The 19,365-nt window shown below is 43.9% G+C and overlaps 2 protein-coding genes across 13 annotated transcripts in view; one reads left to right on the forward strand and one right to left on the reverse strand.

Moving 5' to 3' along the window:
* GRIP2 (glutamate receptor interacting protein 2) overlaps nt 1-12,530 on the forward strand; it is a 627,309-nt gene extending 614,779 nt beyond the window's left edge. For all 12 annotated transcript variants that reach the window (XM_068253049.1, XM_068253055.1, XM_068253054.1 and 9 more), the window contains exon 24: nt 9,014-12,530. In XM_068253049.1, the coding sequence (XP_068109150.1) occupies nt 9,014-9,190 (177 nt within the window). In that variant the 3' untranslated portion in view covers nt 9,191-12,530. The remainder of the gene's footprint in view (nt 1-9,013) is intronic.
* Nucleotides 12,531-13,839: 1,309 nt separating this feature from the next.
* SLC6A6 (solute carrier family 6 member 6) overlaps nt 13,840-19,365 on the reverse strand; it is a 123,553-nt gene continuing 118,027 nt past the window's right edge. The window contains exon 14 of the mRNA XM_068253062.1: nt 13,840-18,490. Within this exon, the coding sequence (XP_068109163.1) occupies nt 18,362-18,490 (129 nt within the window). The 3' untranslated portion in view covers nt 13,840-18,361. The remainder of the gene's footprint in view (nt 18,491-19,365) is intronic.

A 19,365-nucleotide genomic window follows, 5' to 3' on the forward strand; every position in this document is an offset into this window, starting at 1 on the left:
CAGGATTAAGTCGCTCTCCGTAGATTAGGAAAAAAGGGGATGACACCCATCCACCAAGGGTGGACTTAGAATAATGTAACAAGTATACAGAGGTGCCAGAAGAATAAAAATGTCTACAAAATTTAAAATTTGGGGAGGCAGCGGTGGACTTACATCCTCCAAACAGACGCAAGATATGCCAACAAAGTTATTTATATACTCCAGGGGAAAATGAGAAAAGCGTTTCGCCGGTATGACACCGCTTCATCAGGCATAAGGAAGGAGTAGGTACAGTGCAGGTCTATGTAGCTGGGCCAAGCGCCTCTGTGATGAAACTCGTTGCATTTTCCCCTGGAGTATGTAAATAAATTTGTTCTGAAAAACTTTGTTGGCATATCTTGTGCCTGTTTGGAGGAGGTAAGTCGACCACTGCTTCCACAAATTTTAAACTTTTTAGACATTCTTATTCTTCCTGGCGCCTCTGTATCCCTGTTACAGTGGTCCACGACCTCTTCCACTCCAGAACCCTCACCATCCTCGCGCTCACTGAGACATGGCTCTCACCCTCTGACTCTGCTGCAGAGGCTGCCCTCTCCTATGGGGGGCTTCACCTCAGTCACACCCCCCAGACCAGACAACAGGACCGGGGGAGGGGTGGGTCTGCACCTCTCCCCATCCTGCATCTTCCATGTCCTCACCTCACCTCCCTCCCTACATTTTACATCATTTGAGGCCCATTCTATTTGCCTCTACCATCCCCTGCCAGCCATTGTTGCGGTCTTATACCGCCCTCAGTAAAGCTCCACACCACACTTTCTCGACAACCTTGCCTCCTGGCTTCTGCACATCCTCCCCTCTGACCTCCCTACCATCATCCTTGGTTATTTCAACATTCCCATCGATTAACCCAACAACCATGTCGTGACCCGGCTACTCAACATAGCCAACTCCCTTTGCCTAGTACAACACACCAACACCCCACCCACTCTGCAGGTCACACTCTCTCAATCTTATGCTCAGTAAATCCGCCACCATTACAGACCTTAGCGTCGCACCTTTCCTGCCCTCAGACCACACCTTCTCACTTTCAGCCTCTTTACAGGAGGCATTTCCAAACCACGTGACCGCCCACCCACCCACCTGGTCGATGGCAGCGAGACCTACGTCAGCTCAACCCAAGTGTCCTAGCCGACCCCCCTCCATGCCCTCTCCTCCTCTCTTCCCACCCAAACCTGTCCTAATCTTGCTGCAGAAAAGGAAGGATGACCGGGTCTCAACCTGGATCTAAGCAAAAGTGCTGTGTTTATTGTACCATAGTAGAAAAGCAAACACACAATGTTTCAACCTGCGGCCTTTATCAAGTGTTACACACCCAGAACAAAAGCACACAAATTACAGACTGTCAAAAAACCCACCCCTAGGGGCGGGCACATACCTAAGTAGAGGGCTTTAACCACTTCCCGACCGCCTAACGCACAGGGGCGGCCGGGAAGTGGAGCCCTTAAGGACCAGCTCACCCACAGAGGCGGCGGTCCTTGTAAGGGCATGGGCGGAGCGATCGCGTCATCCGTGACGCGATCCTCCGCCGGCGCCTGTCACCGCTCGCCCGCCGCAACATCCCGCCGGCTATACGGAAGCGCCGGCGGGATGTTAACCCCGCGATCGCCGCATACAAAGTGTATAATACACTTTGTAATGTTTACAAAGTGTATTATACAGGCTGCCTCCTGCCTTGGTGGTCCCAGTGTCCGAGGGACCACCAGGGCAGGCTGCAGCCACCCTATGTCGCACCCAAGCACACTGATTTCTCCCCCCCCTGCCCCAGATCACCCACAGCACCCCTCAGACCCCCCCCCCCCCTGCCCACCCCCCAGACCCCTGTTTGCACCCAATCACCCCCCTAATCACCCATCAATCACTCCCTGTCACTATCTGTCAACGCTATTTTTTTTTTATCCCCCCCCCCCCCCCTGCCCACTGCCCCCTCCTGATCACCCCCCCCCCCACCCCTCAGATTCCCCCCAGACCCCCCCCCTGTGTACTGTATGCATCTATCCCCCCTGATCACCTGTCAATCACCCATCAATCACCCCCTGTCACTGCCACCCATCAATCAGCCCCTAACCTGCCCCTTGCGGGCAATCTGATCACCCACCCACACCAATAGATCGCCCGCAGATCCGACATCAGATCACCACCCAAGCGCAGTGTTTACATCTATTGTCTCCTCTAAACACCCACTAATTACCCATCAATCACCCCCTATCACCACCTGTCACTGTTACCCATCAGATCAGACCCTAATCTGCCCCTTGCGGGCACCCAATCACCCGCCTACACGCTCAGATTGCCCTCAGACCCCCCCTTATCAATTCGCCAGTGCATTAGTTACATCTGTTCTTCCCTGTAATAACCCACTGATCACCTGTCAATCACCCATCAATCACCCCCTGTCACTGCCACCCATCAATCACCCCCTGGCACTGCCACCCATCAATCACCCCCTGTCACTGCCACTCATCAATCAGCCCCTAACCTGCCCCTTGCGGGCAATCTGATCACCCACCCACACCAATAGTTCGCCCGCAGATCTGACGTCAGATCACCTCCCAAGTGCAGTGTTTATATCTGTTCTCTACCCTAAACACCCACTAATTACCCATCAATCACCCCCTGTCACTGCTACCTATCAGATTAGACCCCGATCTGCCCCTAGGGCACTCAATCACCCGCCCACACCCTCAGAATGCCCTCAGGCCCCAGCCCTGATCACCTCACCAGTGCATTGCTTGCATCTATTCCCCCCTCTAATCACACCTTGAGACACGCATCAATCACCTCCTGTCACCCCCTAGCACACCTACCCATCAGATCAGGCCCTAATTTGCCCCGTGTGGGCTCCTGATCACTCGACCAAACCCTCAGATCCCCCTCAGACCCCCTTCCGATCACCTCCCCAGTGCATTGATTGCATCTATTTTCCCCTCTAACCACCCCCTGAGAAACCCATCAATCACCTCCTGTCACCCCCCTAGCACTCCTATCCATCAGATCAGGCCCAATACAACCTGTCATCTAAAAGGCCACCCTGCATATGACCGGTTCCACAAAATTCGCCCCCTCATAGACCACCTGTCATCAAAATTTGCAGATGCTTATACCCCTGAACAGTCATTTTGAGACATTTGGTTTCCAGACTACTCACGGTTTTGGGCCCGTAAAATGCCAGGGCGGTATAGGAACCCCACAAACTGACCCCATTTTAGAAAAAAGACACCCCAATGTATTCTGTTAGGTGCATGACGAGTTCATAGAAGATTTTATTTTTTGTCAAAAGTTACCGGAAATTGATTTTTGTTTGTTTTTCACAAAGTGTCATTTTTCACTAACTTGTGACAAAAAATAAAATCTTCTATGAACTCGCCATACACCTAATGGAATACTTTGGGGTGTCTTCTTTCTAAAATGGGGTCACTTGTGGGGTTCCTATACTGCCCTGGCATTTTAGGGGCCCTAAACCGCGAGGAGTAGTCTAGAAAACAAATGCCTCAAAATGACCTGTGATTAGGACGTTGGGCCCCTTAGCGCACCTAGGCTGCAAAAAAGTGTCACACATGTGGTATCGCCGTACTCAGGAGAAGTAGTATAATGTGTTTTGGGGTGTATTTTTACACATACCCATGCTGGGTGGGAGAAATCTCTCTGTAAATGGACAATTGTGTGTAAAAAAAAAATCAAACAATTGTCATTTACAGAGGTATTTCTCCCACCCAGCATGGGTATGTGTAAAAATACACCCCAAAACACATTATACTACTTCTCCCGAGTACGGCGATACCACATGATTGGCACTTTTTTGCAGCCTAACTGCGCTAAGGGGCCCAAAGTCCAATGAGTACCTTTAGGATTTCACAGGTCATTTTTGTTTCAAGACTACTCCTCACGGTTTAGGGCCCCTAAAATGCCAGGGCAGTATAGGAACCCCACAAATGACCCCATTCTAGAAAGAAGACACCCAAACGTATTCCGTTAGGAGTATGGTGAGTTCATAGAAGTTTTTATTTTTTTGTCACAAGTTAGCGGAAAATGACACTTTGTGAAAAAAAAAACAATTAAAATCAATTTCCGCTAACTTGTGACAAAAAAATAAAAACTTCTATGAACTCACCATACTCCTAACGGAATACCTTGGGGTGTCTTCTTTCTAAAATGGGGTCATTAGTGGGGTTCCTATACTGCCCTGGCATTTTAGGGGCCCTAAACCGTGAGGAGTAGTCTTGAAACAAAAATGACCTGTGAAATCCTAAAGGTACTCATTGGACTTTGGGCCCCTTAGCGCAGTTAGGCTGCAAAAAAGTGCCAATCATGTGGTATCGCCGTACTCGGGAGAAGTAGTATAATGTGTTTTGGGGTGTATTTTTACACATACCCATGCTGGGTGGGAGAAATACCTCTGTAAATGACAATTGTTTGATTTTTTTTTACACACAATTGTCCATTTACAGAGATCTTTCTCCCACTCAGCATGGGTATGTGTGAAAATACACCCCAAAACACATTATACTACTTCTCCTGAGTACGGCGATACCACATGTGTGGCACTTTTTTGCACCCTAACTGCGCTAAGGGGCCCAAAGTCCAATGAGTACCTTTAGGATTTCACAGGTCATTTTTGTTTCAAGACTACTCCTCACGGTTTAGGGCCCCTAAAATGCCAGGACAGTATAGGAACCCCACAAATGACCCCATTTTAGAAAGAAGACACCCCAAGGTATTCTGTTAGTAGTACGGTGAGTTCATAGAAGATTTTATTTTTTGTCACAAGTTTGTGAAAAAAAACAATAAAAATCAATTTCCGCTAACTTGTGACAAAAAATAAAATCTTCTATGAACTCACCGTACTACTAACGGAATACCTTGGGGTGTCTTCTTTCTAAAATGGGGTCATTTGAGGGGTTCCTATGAGCACCTTTAGGCTTTACATGGGTGCTTACAAATTAGCACCCCCCAAAATGCGAGGACAGTAAACACACCACACAAATGACCCCATTTTGGAAAGTAGACCCTTCAAGGTATTCAGAGAGGGGCATGGTGAGTCCGTGGCAAATTTCATTTTTTTTTTTTGTCGCAAGTTAGAAGAAATGGAAACTTTTTTTTTTTTTGTCACAAAGTGTCATTTTCCGCTTACTTGTGACAAAAATTAATATCTTCTATGAACTCACTATGCCTCTCAGTGAATACATTGGGATGTCTTCTTTCCAAAATGGGGTCATTTGGGGGGTATTTATACTATCCTGGAATTCTAGCCCCTCATGAAACATGTCAGGTGGTCAGAAAAGTCATAGATGCTTGAAAATGGAAAAATTCACTTTTTGCACCATAAATTGTAAACGCTATAACTTTTACCCAAACCAATAAATATACACTAAATGGGTTTTTTTTTATCAAAAACATGTTTGTCCACATTTTTCGCGCTGCATGTATACAGAAATTTTACTTTATTTGAAAAATGTCAGCACAGAAAGTTAAAAAAATCATTTTTTTGCCAAAATTCATGTCTTTTTTGATGAATATAATAAAAAGTAAAAATCGCAGGAGCAATCAAATAGCACCAAAAGAAAGCTTTATTAGTGACAAGAAGAGCCAAAATTCATTTAGGTGGTAGGTTGTATGAGCGAGCAATAAACCGTGAAAGCTGCAGTGGTCTGAATGGAAAAAAAGTGGCCGGTCCTTAAGGGGGGTAAAGCCCACGGCCCTCAAGTGGTTAAAGCAACAGTATGTAATGCATCAAGGTTATAAGAAATATCTTAAATTCCAATCCTCAAGTCCATTTGGGACGAGTCTCTAACCTATTGATCCTTCTCCTCTCCTTTCTTAGGAGGGTCTTCTCGTTGTCCATCCCTTCTCCCGCTGTCATCTTCTCCAACACACCAATGTAAATCGCTCACCATCTTGCTGCAGCTCAGTATCATCAAACCCTCTCATCAGCCCTAGAGGAAGCTGCTCCCCCAATATTCCGCCGCACCCGCCCCTCTAACCCCCAGCCTTGGTGCACCACCCATACTCGCAACCTCCAGAGGGTAACGCACGCCACTGAATGGAAATGGAGGAAAACTAAACTTAACCAGGATTTCCTACAGTACAAGGCTAACCTGCTGCATTTCCACACTGCCCTTGCTGATGGGAAGCCGGAATACTTCACCAAGCTCATGAGTGCACAAGCCACCAAACCCTGGCGTGCCACTTTCAACTCCCTGCTTAAACCCAACCCCCCACACTCGTTTCTTCCCTCTTTGCCACAGATGTAGCCACCCACTTCACCAACAAAATTGTATCCATCCGTCAGAAAATATCCAGCCTGCAAACCTCACCTACCACCCCCTCTCATCCAGCTCTTCCTCCACTCTATCCTCCCCTCCACTTTTTCACTCCTATTACCACTAAGGAAGTCAAGTCCACTACCTACTGGAGAATGTACAGTACTAGAAGGAAAAAACAAACGGGAGCCCAAATGGTGCAGTATGTCATGAGTATTGAGTATTAAAAATACTTCTAAAAAGGGTACTCACAAAGGTGGGTTGCACAGGGGGCATTCGACCACTTCAGGCATGTGGAATGTATTAAACCTGACTCCTCTGCCAGCGGTCCTGGACTTGGTCGCTCTCTTAGCAAAATAACCTGCGCACCTACAAACGGTGCGCAAGGCCCCCCTCCTTGATAGATGGGGGGAATGGGGTACAGCAAAAGGTGAAGAGGCGACAAACTCACTTTAGATAAGGAAGTTTAATGGGTTATTTAAGTGCCAAAGCAGTCTATATGCCGCACTCGAGGCGCCCCGAGTGCGGCATATAGACTGCTTTGGCACTTTTATTTGGCCTGAGGAAGTGGGCATAGTCCCACGAAACGCATTGCCTGTGCTTAATAATCCATTAAACTTCCTTATCTAAAGTGAGTGTTGCCTATGAGGTAAGCCACCTCAATTTGTTTCATTTTATTGATTTTAAAGTTTTATATATTTTGGGCGCCTCTTCACCTTTTGCTGTACCTACTGGAGACTTCCCATACCACTATCCCCCCCCCCCTTGACCCCATCCCTTGTGACTTACCCTGTCCTCACTTCTGGGCTTTGGCCCCAGTCCACACTGCCCTGTTTAACCCCTCTCTATCCACTGACACCTTCCCTCAGACTTCAAGCAGGCCACTGTACTACCCCTGCTCAAGAAACTCTCACTCGACCCCTCACTACCCTCCAACTACCGCCATATCTCCCTCCTCCCCCCTCCCCTTTGCCTCAAAACTCCTTGAGCGTCTGGTTCACAAATGCCTGACCCAGTACCTCCATGCCAACTCCCTACTGCACCCACTACAATCTGGATTTCAGCCTGCCCACTCAACTGAAACAGCTCTCACCAATCAATCCCTCCACCGGCTTCCTGTCCAGAATCAGATTCAAGATACTGTGTCTGGCCTACAAATCTGTCCACAGAACATGCCCAACCTACATTTCCGAAGTGACTTAGAGGTACACACCTAGCCCTGACTGCCACCCGCATCACCCAGTCCCATGCACGCCTCCAGGACTTCTCAAGAGCTGCTCCAACACTATGGAACTCCCTACCCCATTAGGGTTGCCCCCTCCTTCAACATCTTCAAGAAGGTCTTCAAAATGCACCTTTTCATTCTGGCAAACCCCCCTACCCCCACTGGTGGTCTAAACTCACAGCTGAACTCTGGTCCCCTACCTTTCATATCCCTACCTCTCCCTCTAAATTGCAGGCCTTCGGCAGGGTCATCTTCCTTGTTTCTCCTACCTGTTCACACCCCTCCATTACCGTACACCCATCCTATGGATCTGAGTGACCTCGACTTTCCTAATCTCCATGCTCCCATGCAGTGACTAAACGTTACCTTGTACTCCTACTGTACTATGTCATCTGATTTGCATGTATTGCTGTATGTTACCCTAATGTCCAGAGCTGTGTAATACGTTTGCGCTTTATAAATAAAGTAATGTGCCTTCACACAACCACCACCTCCTCCATGCTTCATAGTGAGAACCTGTAGAAACCATCCGCTTACCTTTTCTGTGGATGGGTGGAACCAGAAGTCTCCGATTTGGACTCAGTAGACCAAGTGGAAATCTGCACTTTGGTCTGAGGTCTATTCCTTGTGTTTCTTGGGCCAAACCATTCTCTCCTCCTTGTCCTTCCTAGAAGTGGCTTCTTCACAGCAATTTGACCATGAAGGCCAGATTCACGCAGTCTCCTCTTAACACATGATGTTGATATGTGTATGCGACTTGAACTCATTATTGAAGTGAAGCATTAATGTGGGCTACAATGTGAGATGCTTTAAGTGACTTGCGTCTGCTGTTTCTAGAACTTACTGATTTTACCCAACACCACTTGGGTTGGATGGGGATCTCAACAGTGTTTCACTCTGGTTACACCTGTGGATTACTTGACTTGCTCTCCCTAGTGGGATTTCTTTACATCCAATCTTTAGAGCCAAAACTATAGAGTACATGCTGTAGGTGGTTAGGCAAACCTGGCCTGCATTCAGGGGAAAAAAAGTATCTGGTATTAAAGATTATCTGAGGTGATTAAATAACTCTATCTCTACTTAACTGGGGCTTCTTCTAGTTTCGCAGACCCTAATGGGCCGGCGTCTTCTGCACATGTTCGGGCATGCTCCCGGTGACATGGGGGTGCTCTCACGTGGGACGGGCACGCGCTTGTACGTGCGCAGAAGACGTCAATCCATTAGGGGTCAGCAATACTGCAGAGGCTTCCAAGGGGACTGGGAAAAGACCGGAGCTGTGGCAAGGGACACGTGACTTCTAGGGGCCGGAAGAAGCCCCAGGTAAAGACAGATTTTATTAATAACCTCAGATATCCTTTAAGTAGCAAGATCTTGCAACCCTTAATCTTTTCAATGAACAGTAAATTAAAGCATGAAATAGTTGAATAACGAATGATAAAGTATACAATAAAAAAGTAATGTTACTGAACATTGTATTGTACTGTCTCTACAGGTGAATAATGTGCGTACGCGAGATTTTGACTGTTGCCTGGCAGTGCCTCTCCTGTCTGACGCGGGGGACAGACTCGATCTCATCATCAGTCGGAGTCTACTATCTGGGGGGACTCGGGACGATGCAATCAAACGGCAAACCAGTATGGAATCAAAGACGAGCACAAAAACCCTCTGAAGACCCAAAAATGTGACTCCTCCCCCTCTCCCTTTCTCCTTAAACTAAGTATTTGGTTATTTCAAAAGTATTCAGGCCCAAAATGTTCCCATCTGTTGACATCCCGCACAGACAAGTTCCATTTCCATTAGAAATATCTTTATTATTGTAATTTCAGCACTTGTCTTAACGCACCTCCCTCACCACTTCCAAGGGGCTGCATAATATTAATGGGCTCCAACCTTCTTTCATGCCTTTCTCATGGTGCTATTAGATTTTTGTTGAGACCTTTTCTTCTCCTATACTGATCAGTGCAACCTCCATCCCTTCCCCTCCCCCAGTGGTTGTTTGAAGGAAATGCACCCAGATGACCTAGGATAGAATTACCCTGCGTGTTTGTGTAATGATTGTGATGGGTTTGTTTTTTTTTTTTAACACTGACCAGTCCAACGTGAGGCACACATTTTTTGTAGTTTTTGTATCACTGAAGCACTTTATACTCTTACCCCATACCTTGTATAAATTCTTTATTCCTACACCATCGTTGTATGACAGAACTATTTACACTCAGCACCACCACTAGAGGGCTCTTCAGGCATCTTTGTGCACCTAAAGCCCTCTTGAATGCTAGTCCTTCACCAATTGCGAAGGCATGCCTGTTGCCCCTTCACATAGCCTTTAGCTACTGCTCAACACCTGCATCACTTTCCCAGAATCTTACACCCCTGCACAAAAGGCTGCTCTCACACACACCTTCCCATGATGCACTGCCACCCGGGCCTACTATTGGGTTTTTCCCTTTGGCGGTTTTAAATGGCACTGTGATATCACGCACTTCCAAGAGTCTTCTGTTGTTCTTTCACACTCTTGTTCACTAACCTCTACCAGTTTGCCAATAATTATTCCCACACGTCACTGCCATTTTTTTGTTCCTGTCAGAATTTTGTATTTTGTACAGAGTTGTTGTTGCTTTTTATTTGTTTTGTTTGTTTTTTTTACTCCGATACTGCAAGGTATGTTGCACCTTTGTGCGTAGCATTGATGTGTGATGTTTAGCACCCCCCTCCCCCTCACCACCCCACACTGTCTGCTTGCCAACATTGCTGTTGTAGAGGAAAAGCTAGCACTACTTCTTAAGTGAGGTACTAGCATAAGAATAGTCAGAAGGTTCTCCTTTCAGAAACCGTTCCATAACTAATATTAACAATGGTCCATGAGAATCTAATTTCTCCACATTTTGGTTTTGTAATTTCCATGCTGCTTCATGGACCAGTGAGGCTGACCGTTTCACTTTTGGCCATGGACTTCAGAGAACTTGGAGAACTTGAAAAACACAAGGTCTCCTTAAAGTAGCCTGAAGTCAAAACTGATGGTATCTTGGATGCAAGGAATTTGCAAAATCTTGAATTGGATAAAAAGACCCTCATTGGCAGAGCCTGTATCTAGAAATGTTATGTTTCTCAAAGGAGACTCTATTTACATGGTTCACCAAATAGAAGTTAGATTGGTTTGGTAGTTTTAATAAATTAAACAGTAGGTTTTTTTTGTTTTTGTTTTTTAATTAGGCATGAAGTGTACTCTTGCACTTAAAAGTAGCCATTTGCCAAGCTCACAAAGAGTAACTTATATCAGTGAGCTAATTGTCGGCCATCTTGAATGAAACTACTAAACTACTGCTTTCAAGAATGGAACCTGTTGCTTAAACTGGTCTTGGTTGGTCTTGGTTATCCTAGATAACTATGGAACTATGACCTCATAAGTGACACTGGCTGCATCCTTGAGAAGAAATAAATGACATCAGTGATGTCACGTGTTACCGGTTAGGCCATAGGCCTCTTTGGCTGAAAGTGGTTTATTTTACACGATTTTACCATACTGTACAGGAGGTTCATTAAGGTTTTTATGTATTTTATGATTCTATTTTATACCTCATCCTGAGTTGGAGTTTTCTGATTTTTAACTAAACTGACTGTAAGGTTCAGGTAATCCGGTGACGACATTTTTGTTGTAAAAATACAATGGAATTTCAATCTAAAGAGGAATCCAAATTACGGATAACATGTTACTGAGGCAAAGGGGAGATGTTTCATTGAAGCAACCTGTATATAGCCAGGGGACTGTAGTACTCAATGGTTGAAATGGTTACGCTGGTCTATGAATACACAGTTCATTGTCTAATATCATCCAGTGGTGTACAGGTTGCTGCACAAATTGTGATCGCATGGTTAATAACCAACAATATGGCTGCCTACAGTGCCGATTCCAAACTATTGTAGCCAGTTGAATCATGGATGTTTTGCTCAGGCTGTACACTAATCATCTCAGCTAGTTGTGAGGAAGCTGTGCTTCATTGGCCTGTACAACGTTTCCAAGTGCAGTTGGGTTAATAGACAACATCCTGCTTGGAATATGTCAAGACTGATGCATTGAGGAAAGGTTTTTAAATACTTTGCTTTAGTATAAAAATGTTACAAAAGGAGAATCCCTTTAAGGCTCTCCGATTGACTTTGCTGAAGTAGAAATTCACTTTAGGGTTCTTTTTTTTTTTTGTTTTTGATTGGCCTAGTTAGAAAATGAGATTCACTTTAAGGTTTTCTGATTGGCTTTGTTAGAAAATGTGGTTCACTTTAATGTTTTCTGATTGACTTTGCTGAAGGAGAGATTCACTTTAAGGGTTTTTGTTGTTCGCTTTGCTAGAAAAAGAGTTTCACTATGAGGTTTTCTGATTAATCGTCTTGGCAGAGACAATCTCCCAACACAGGTTTTGCAAATTCCATCATAAAAAAAATGTTGTCTGAGGATAACCTGAACCGGTCCGAACAGAAAAGGGTTAGCTGGAAAAGTACTGCGGATAGGAGAGTTTCTAAATGTGTTTGTTTTTATACTGATGTTCCCAATACAACCTGCGCAGTGTGCGTTCTGCCATATACGATATCTGTGCCATAGCAGGTACTGACGGTATTTTTATATGCAATATTTGTGGGTACAGAGCTCCCTGTTTTTTGGGGTTTTTAAATGATGCATTTAAAACTGAAGGCTTTAAAAAAAATCTAGTTTCCTTGTACCCTTCTCCTATGCATTCTCAGCAGTCGTGTCCGGTGACCCGCATTACGAAGATGAGTATTTTTATCCATATGAGTTTAAAAACAACTTAACTTGTAAAAGTATTTTTCTACAGATTTAGGTTTTCTTATGTATTCATTGGAAGCACAATACGTTAAGGTAACAGGATCCGGAGAGCTTTATTTTATTCCTGTTCTGGCCACATTTGTAAATATTTTTTTCAGTATGTAAAAAACAAAACAAATGGGATTATTGTGAAAAATGGGTTTTATTAATAAAATCTGGAATTTTACCTGAATGGGGTCGTTGTTTTATATTCCTGACATGCAGCTATATTACGGCATCTGTAGCATGGAGTACTGTGTGTGATAACTTTGTTATAGTATTAGCTTTTGGAAGTTAGTTACTACATACATGATCACCTGGATCGACAAAAATTAGTACGTATAAGTTATTTTTATATATATTTTATAATTATATTTTTATAACCTTGCATCAGTCTCTAATATTTGCAGTTTATACACTACTCAGCATTCTAAATGATTTTACAGAGCGGTCTACAGAACTTTTGAACTGTCTTCTGGAGAAGAAAGAACAATACAATGACTGACCGTTGACGTAACAAGCTTCAGAAGACAGAGCTCTCTGCCCAATTGAAAGTCGTGGAGCTCAATGACTTTTTTGCATAGATAACTGGACTTTAACTCTTCCTGTACTGGAAACAATATTAGACTCATCTGCTGCTAATGTTTTATTTCTTAGCTGTACTAATACAAATGAGTCTAATATTGTTTCCAGTACAGGAAGAGTTAAAGTCCAGTTAAAGAGAACCAGAGATGAAGCACCCTCATGCATTTTACCATATATATCAATGGGAAGATGACAAACACCTACCCTGCTCTTTGTTTCATTCTTTTCTGCTAAATCTGCCTGTTATCAGCCCCGATAAGAATCCCCAACTGAGCATTCAGTCTAGCTTTGCCCGGAATGATTATAACTGAGTCAGTCTTCTGTGATGTCTTTTCAAGCCCAAGTCTGCCCCCTTGTGTGAGAAGAATGAAACAGAGAGCAAGGTAGGTGTTTACTGTCATGTTCCCATTGATATACAGTATATGATAAAATACTTGAGGGTGATTAGTCTCTGGTTCTCTTTAACCTCCTCCTCTAACATAAACCTCTTTCTGATGCCTAATGCTAACCTTCCCTAACCCTCTTAATGGGTGCCTAACCCTAACACATATTCACCTTCAGTCATCTTCGCAGCTGGAACTTCAGCAATAAAATCAAAAACTGCTCCCAAACTAACCCTGTATATAAAGGCCAAAAGCACACTCGCAGGCACATAACTCTGTGGGCATCAGTTGTGGTACAGCTGGGAATAAATGCCCAAATCTGGTACACCATAACAAACTGCATGTGGGCAAAACAGCTGATGTTCCCCTTGTTCTCTAAGCGAGTGGATGTATAAGGGGATCAGCACAACAGCCAGGCAATGTTCTAAAAGAAAGTCCGCAATGGCTTGTTCAATGTTCCTCTGTACAAAAAAAACAAAAAAAAATAGAACAAAAAAAAAATAATAGAACAAAAACACCACAACCACCACCATGTTTCACAGGTGATCTGAATCTATTTATTATTGACTTTGATTACAAAAGCCTCTAGGGATACAGGAAAACAGCAGAGTAACAGCAATGTTCCATATGTTCTGTACAGACTGTGCACCAGTTTTACTTTCTTAAGGGCCAGTTCACACTGCATGGATCAAAAACTGATCCATCAGACAGATCAGTTTTTAATGGACAGCAGTTTTTTTTTATCCATCACTATCTGTTCCATTTGTGATTGGTTAATGCAACTCATCTGTCAACAGATCCCCCAAAAATTGCAGCCTCCCCAAACTTGCGCGCCTTTCAGCAGAACGGGCTGAACGGATCTGTTTGAAACGAAGTAATGTAAAGGGATTCTATTGATTAACATAGGATCCATTCGCCGCTGTTAGGGTCTGTTGTGTTTGCTAAGCAGACTGGTTTTTATGCCAGTGGGAACTGGCCCTAAGTTGGCATTGATGTATATAATTATTGTAGCAGAGAATTATGGCTGCTGAGCTTCCTGCTCTATCCAGTTGTGACTTAAGCTAGATTTATACTGGTTTTAAAATGCTGGTCCTGCTGCAATGCTGGCGAAAGTAAAGCTGCAGAAGTTCAATGGTGGAATTCATGCCAATATTCGTACTCCGTGATCGATCTTTGTAGTGATGCATTCAGCAGACAATACTTGCAGGTGGTCCTTTAGCATAATCATTTTCCATAAGGTACATTATCATGATATATCCAAAACGGACAGCACACTAACACACCATGGTAACACGATGTATTGTGGGGCAAAATCAGTATAGCGTATCACACGAGTGAATCTACCTTATAACTCTTTACTGTGTGGAAGGGGCATGCAGCATTCTGTATTGGTGCTTGTTTACAGAAAAGAAAGACTTTACAGCCCCTTATTGAAACCATGCCTGGAGCAGAATAACCATTTGGAAGACACTTGTAGCAAAAAAAAAAGTAGCATTTATAAGTGGAACACTGATTAAAAAAAAATTACCCCGTGGAAACCTCTTAATCTACCCTGGTATTACTTTTGAGACAATCATGTCATACAGTATTGGTTACTGTGCATGAAACCGAACCTGAAAAAAGTAAGTTAAATACCATCCTCAGTAGAGGGAAGAATCTGATTACCGTGTATATGTGAATACAAGTCGACCTTGTGTATAAGTCAACTGCAATATTCAACCTTCTTAAGCTGGAATTTTTTATTGAATCAAGTATAAGTCTACCCAGCAAAGTTAATGGCTGCTCAGGAGGTGTTAATGGCTGCAATACTGTATGCAGTGCAGTCATTAACGCCTACTGTCCCTTAAGTGCAGCCAACACTTCCTCCAGGCCCCCAAGTGCTGCGATTATTCCCTCCCCTTCCTGCAGCCCAGTATATATCCCCCATCCCTTGCCTAGTTAATTGTTGTGGTCAGGACTTTCAGACCTGTGCTTTCTTGGCATTTCCTTTCCTCAAAGTATCACTTACCACAGGGTAAATTGCTGCACATGGTAATGTCACTATTAGTACACACATTACTCAGTGTGCTCAGTGCTGCCCGTGACTTGTGTATAAGTCGACCCCTACATGTTTATGAAGTGAATCAGACCTAAAATTCTAGACGTATACTCTAGTGTATATACAGTAGTTTTCCTCAAACCCACAGATCTAGTACTGGGATCCGCTAAGCCTATCTGAGAGGGGCTTGCCAGATATGCAGTACAGCCGTACTGCACATGCACAAGTATGATCCGCGCCTTCCCAGTAGCAAGAAGCCACTCATGTAGCTTTTTACTTGTGCACAAGGGATTTTGTGCTACTGAGCATGGCACATGCATTGTATGGCTGTGCTTGTCTCAGCCAGCAGTGGTGAGATAAAGAAGACATGGGACGCCTCCAGAGGTTTGTCACCACTTATGTAACTAGCTAATTAACTTATCTCCTCACAGGTTTGTGGTTTGAAATGTACCCTCAGGCTGGTTTTACATCTATGGTGGGCAGGGATGGATCTAGGGGGGGGGGGGGGGGGCAAGCAGGTATCTTGCCCCAGGCGCAGTTTATTGAATTCTTAAAAAGGCGGCAAAATTTGGATGGGGAACCTGACCTTGCCCCAGGCGCGACTTGGTCTAGATCCGTTCCTGATGGTGGGGATGTGATACTCCTGCTGCATCCCACCACAACGGAAAAATACAAACGTATGAGGTAGCAGAGTGCGCTGACAGGATCGTATGCATAGCATCACCACTTACTCGGTGACGTATCTCCGACTGCAGGATCACTCACAATGCACTATTCTCACAGAGTATATTACCCATAGCCACCCGTTACCTCCAGCACTGTGTGATGCTTGGGGTAACGAGCTGTTGCCCTTGCGTTTGCTTGGAAACTTCCAGCGCACCGTAAGGGAACGCAATAAGTGTGAAAGTCTCCATAGACTTTCATTGCTCTTCTGGCAAAATAAGGTTACGTAATGCAGGTTTGGCCTGCTAGTGTTGTAAAAGGGGCCTTGACATTCAGGCTGGGAGTTGTTTGTGCAGATAAGATTGAGTTTTTTACCATGTGCACTTCTGTGTGTTACAATTTTGGTTCTGTTTTTTTTTTTTCCCGCAATTGTGTTTTTGGTGCAGTTTTTTTTGTTTGTTTAATATTCTCACGGTATCATTTATTTTGGAAAAACGAATGTAATTAGCATACAGTATGCAGAAAGCAACATGCTGCATTTAGCACTGTGGCCCATAGCTATGTGCAATTTCACATTTTTCCCGCACCCCTGGGAACTGCACACAGTATAAACGAGCGTGTGCTCCTAGCCCAGACATGGGCAATCTTGGCCCTCCAGCTGTTACAGAACTACAAGTCCCACAATGTATTGCAGGAGTCTGATGGCCACAATCATGACTCATAAAGGTAAATGCATTGTGGGACTTGTAGTTCCGTAACAGCTGGAAGGCCAAGTGTGCCCATGCCTGTCCTAGCCTCATTTCCACACTGGGTGACTTCTTAATATAAACCCAATGGGAAATGGAGCAACTGCCCCAAAATACACCTGGTTGTCCTGGATGACCATACCCCTTGTGCAGCAATTTGCTGTGCACATCTTGACAAGTCAGCCAATCTTTATTTTCAGTGCGCTAAATCAGGCTGTGTTATAACTATTATTTAAAAAGGCTTGCTTATTGCATCCTGTGTAGTGTTGAATAAAAACTTCAACTCATCCACCAGGTGGCAGCATAGTCTCAAGTATTGTGCTGAATACAAAATTCAAAAACGTCCACCATGTGGCAGCATAGACCTTTCATTTTGCGATCTGCAATTTTTATTTGACCAAGTAATAAAAACGATTGTAAGTAACATGATGAATCAGATAGGTACAACTTGCTTGCTGGTAACAAAATATTTCTTCACCACTCCAGCTAAGCTATAGGGTTGTTTTACAAAAGTAACACATATGAGATCCAGCAAACCTTGATTGGGAAACTGTCTATATTAAGATTGTAAAGTCTGACCCTTCATCTGAGTTATATCAGATTAAAGTGGGTTAGTGAATTTGTGCTCTTTCAGTCACATGCCATGATCGATTGTTTCAACCTGGCTATCCTATATTAAAGCCAAACTCTGGCAACAAACATTTTCCTAGATCTGTGCAGCATGAAGTTGCAGAGCTTTCTTTTTAACTATTTATAGACACCTTGCTTCACTAAATGTTCAATAAATCACTTGTCAGACACTGTTCACTAGTTTCTGTGCCATTGTGCTATATAGGCTACAATCTCCAGAGGAAGACTGTCTGTGCCTTACCCCCTTTGCATTTTCATCACTGGGGGATGATGCAATCCCGGCATCAGCAGTTAACACATCCACAGAGCCTGAAACGTGACTCACTGAATGCAGTGCTTTAGGTCATGCGATGAAAGTGAGATTTTTAGCTAGAGAATCCTTACTTGACACAAGAAAGGTAACATTTGAGCAACTGCAATAACAGACACTACAATTCACTAACCTTTCCTGAAAATATATTCCAGAATTTGCCTACAGTCTCCTTCAGAGCGGCTGGGGCAGGAATAGCTAAACAGTTACTGTGGTGGAACCAGAAGCCCCAAACTGGAACTTGTAGTTACTGGCATGGTTTGTAAATGAAAGTTAAGTTACCTGTACTTAGAAGGGTCAACATTTATTTTCCTGAAATCTTTTTGTATTTTAGTGACCATTTGTCACACTTTTTTAAATGTCTTGACCTGATTGGAGGTAGATAAGTGCTAAATATGTTTAGAATATATTGCAGTATATAAAAATCAAATATTTAAAAATCTTTGCTGTGAGGCGGTCTCTACCCTGAGAGACCAGCAGCTCACTATAAAATGTTATAAAATACGCATGTGCGCACACTTATTATATAATACAACGTTCTCTACGAGAGCCAACCAATCAAATTCTAGTGCAAATAGAGATCTCCAGAATCGGACTCTAAGGAGAGGGGTTAGTAAACAGCTGGTTATGCGGGGTCTCCCCTCGGATGGAGAGGGGCAGGGCGCTTCGTCACATCATGGTCTCCACTATTACATGAGTGGGCTTTAGGTGGTCCCCATTTGGACAGAACGGGGTGGAGCCTTCTGCTTCCTTGTACCACTGAGTGACTTCTTTGGGAGCTGTCACCGATTTGATCCTCTGCCGAAAAAAAGAGAACTTTGTTAAAGAATAACTCTAATCACGATGTTCACTTTCAGTTCTGTCTAGGGCAGAAAAGCATTAACACCTCAGTAGTTTTTTTTTTTTTATGGATGTGTGTTTGTGTAAGAGACTTCTCATTTTTGTGGTGTCACCAATGACAATAGAGAGAGAGAGGAATCCTTTGATCATATCGCAAATCATTCACCCACTTTTCTTTCTTGCAGATCAAACAAGGGGTGAGGCTTCATCTATGGTGGATGGTGCAACTGTAGTCATCAAACAGGTTCAAAAGAACAGGACACCCCGGTATTTAAAGTGACTATAAAGCCAAATGTAAACATGGCATGTATCATGTTCTCTGAAAAAGTTATGACGTCTTTGGGGTTTTTGTTTAACTCACCCTCTAAGACCCTCCATGTGGCCACTTCAGTACTTACCTCCCGCCCCTTCACAGACAAGTGCCATGGTGCTTCTTTGGCACTCTGTATCTCTGAGTGTCCTGGCAACTGTCTAAGGGGGTGGGGCTAAGCACCAGAAGTGGCCACACAGGGGGACTTGAAGAGTGAGTTAAACAAAAAAACAAAAAACTTGGAAGTCATAACTTAAAGTATATGGATTTTTCCCTTTTTAAATAATACCAGGTCCTTGACTCTCCTACTGATCCTGGTCTCTAATACTTCTTAGCCACAGTCCCTGAACAAGCATGCAGATCAGGTGCTCTAACTGAAGTCAGACTGCATTAGCTGCATGCTTGTTTCAGGTATGTGATTCAGCCATTACTGCAGCCAAAGAGATCATCAGGACTGCCAGGCAACTGGTATTGTTTAAAAGGAAACATCCATATCTCTGTAAAATCACAATATGGCCTTACC

The sequence above is a fragment of the Hyperolius riggenbachi genome, chromosome 9 (genome assembly GCF_040937935.1).
Source record: "Hyperolius riggenbachi isolate aHypRig1 chromosome 9, aHypRig1.pri, whole genome shotgun sequence".
NCBI classification, from domain to species: Eukaryota; Metazoa; Chordata; class Amphibia; order Anura; family Hyperoliidae; genus Hyperolius; species Hyperolius riggenbachi.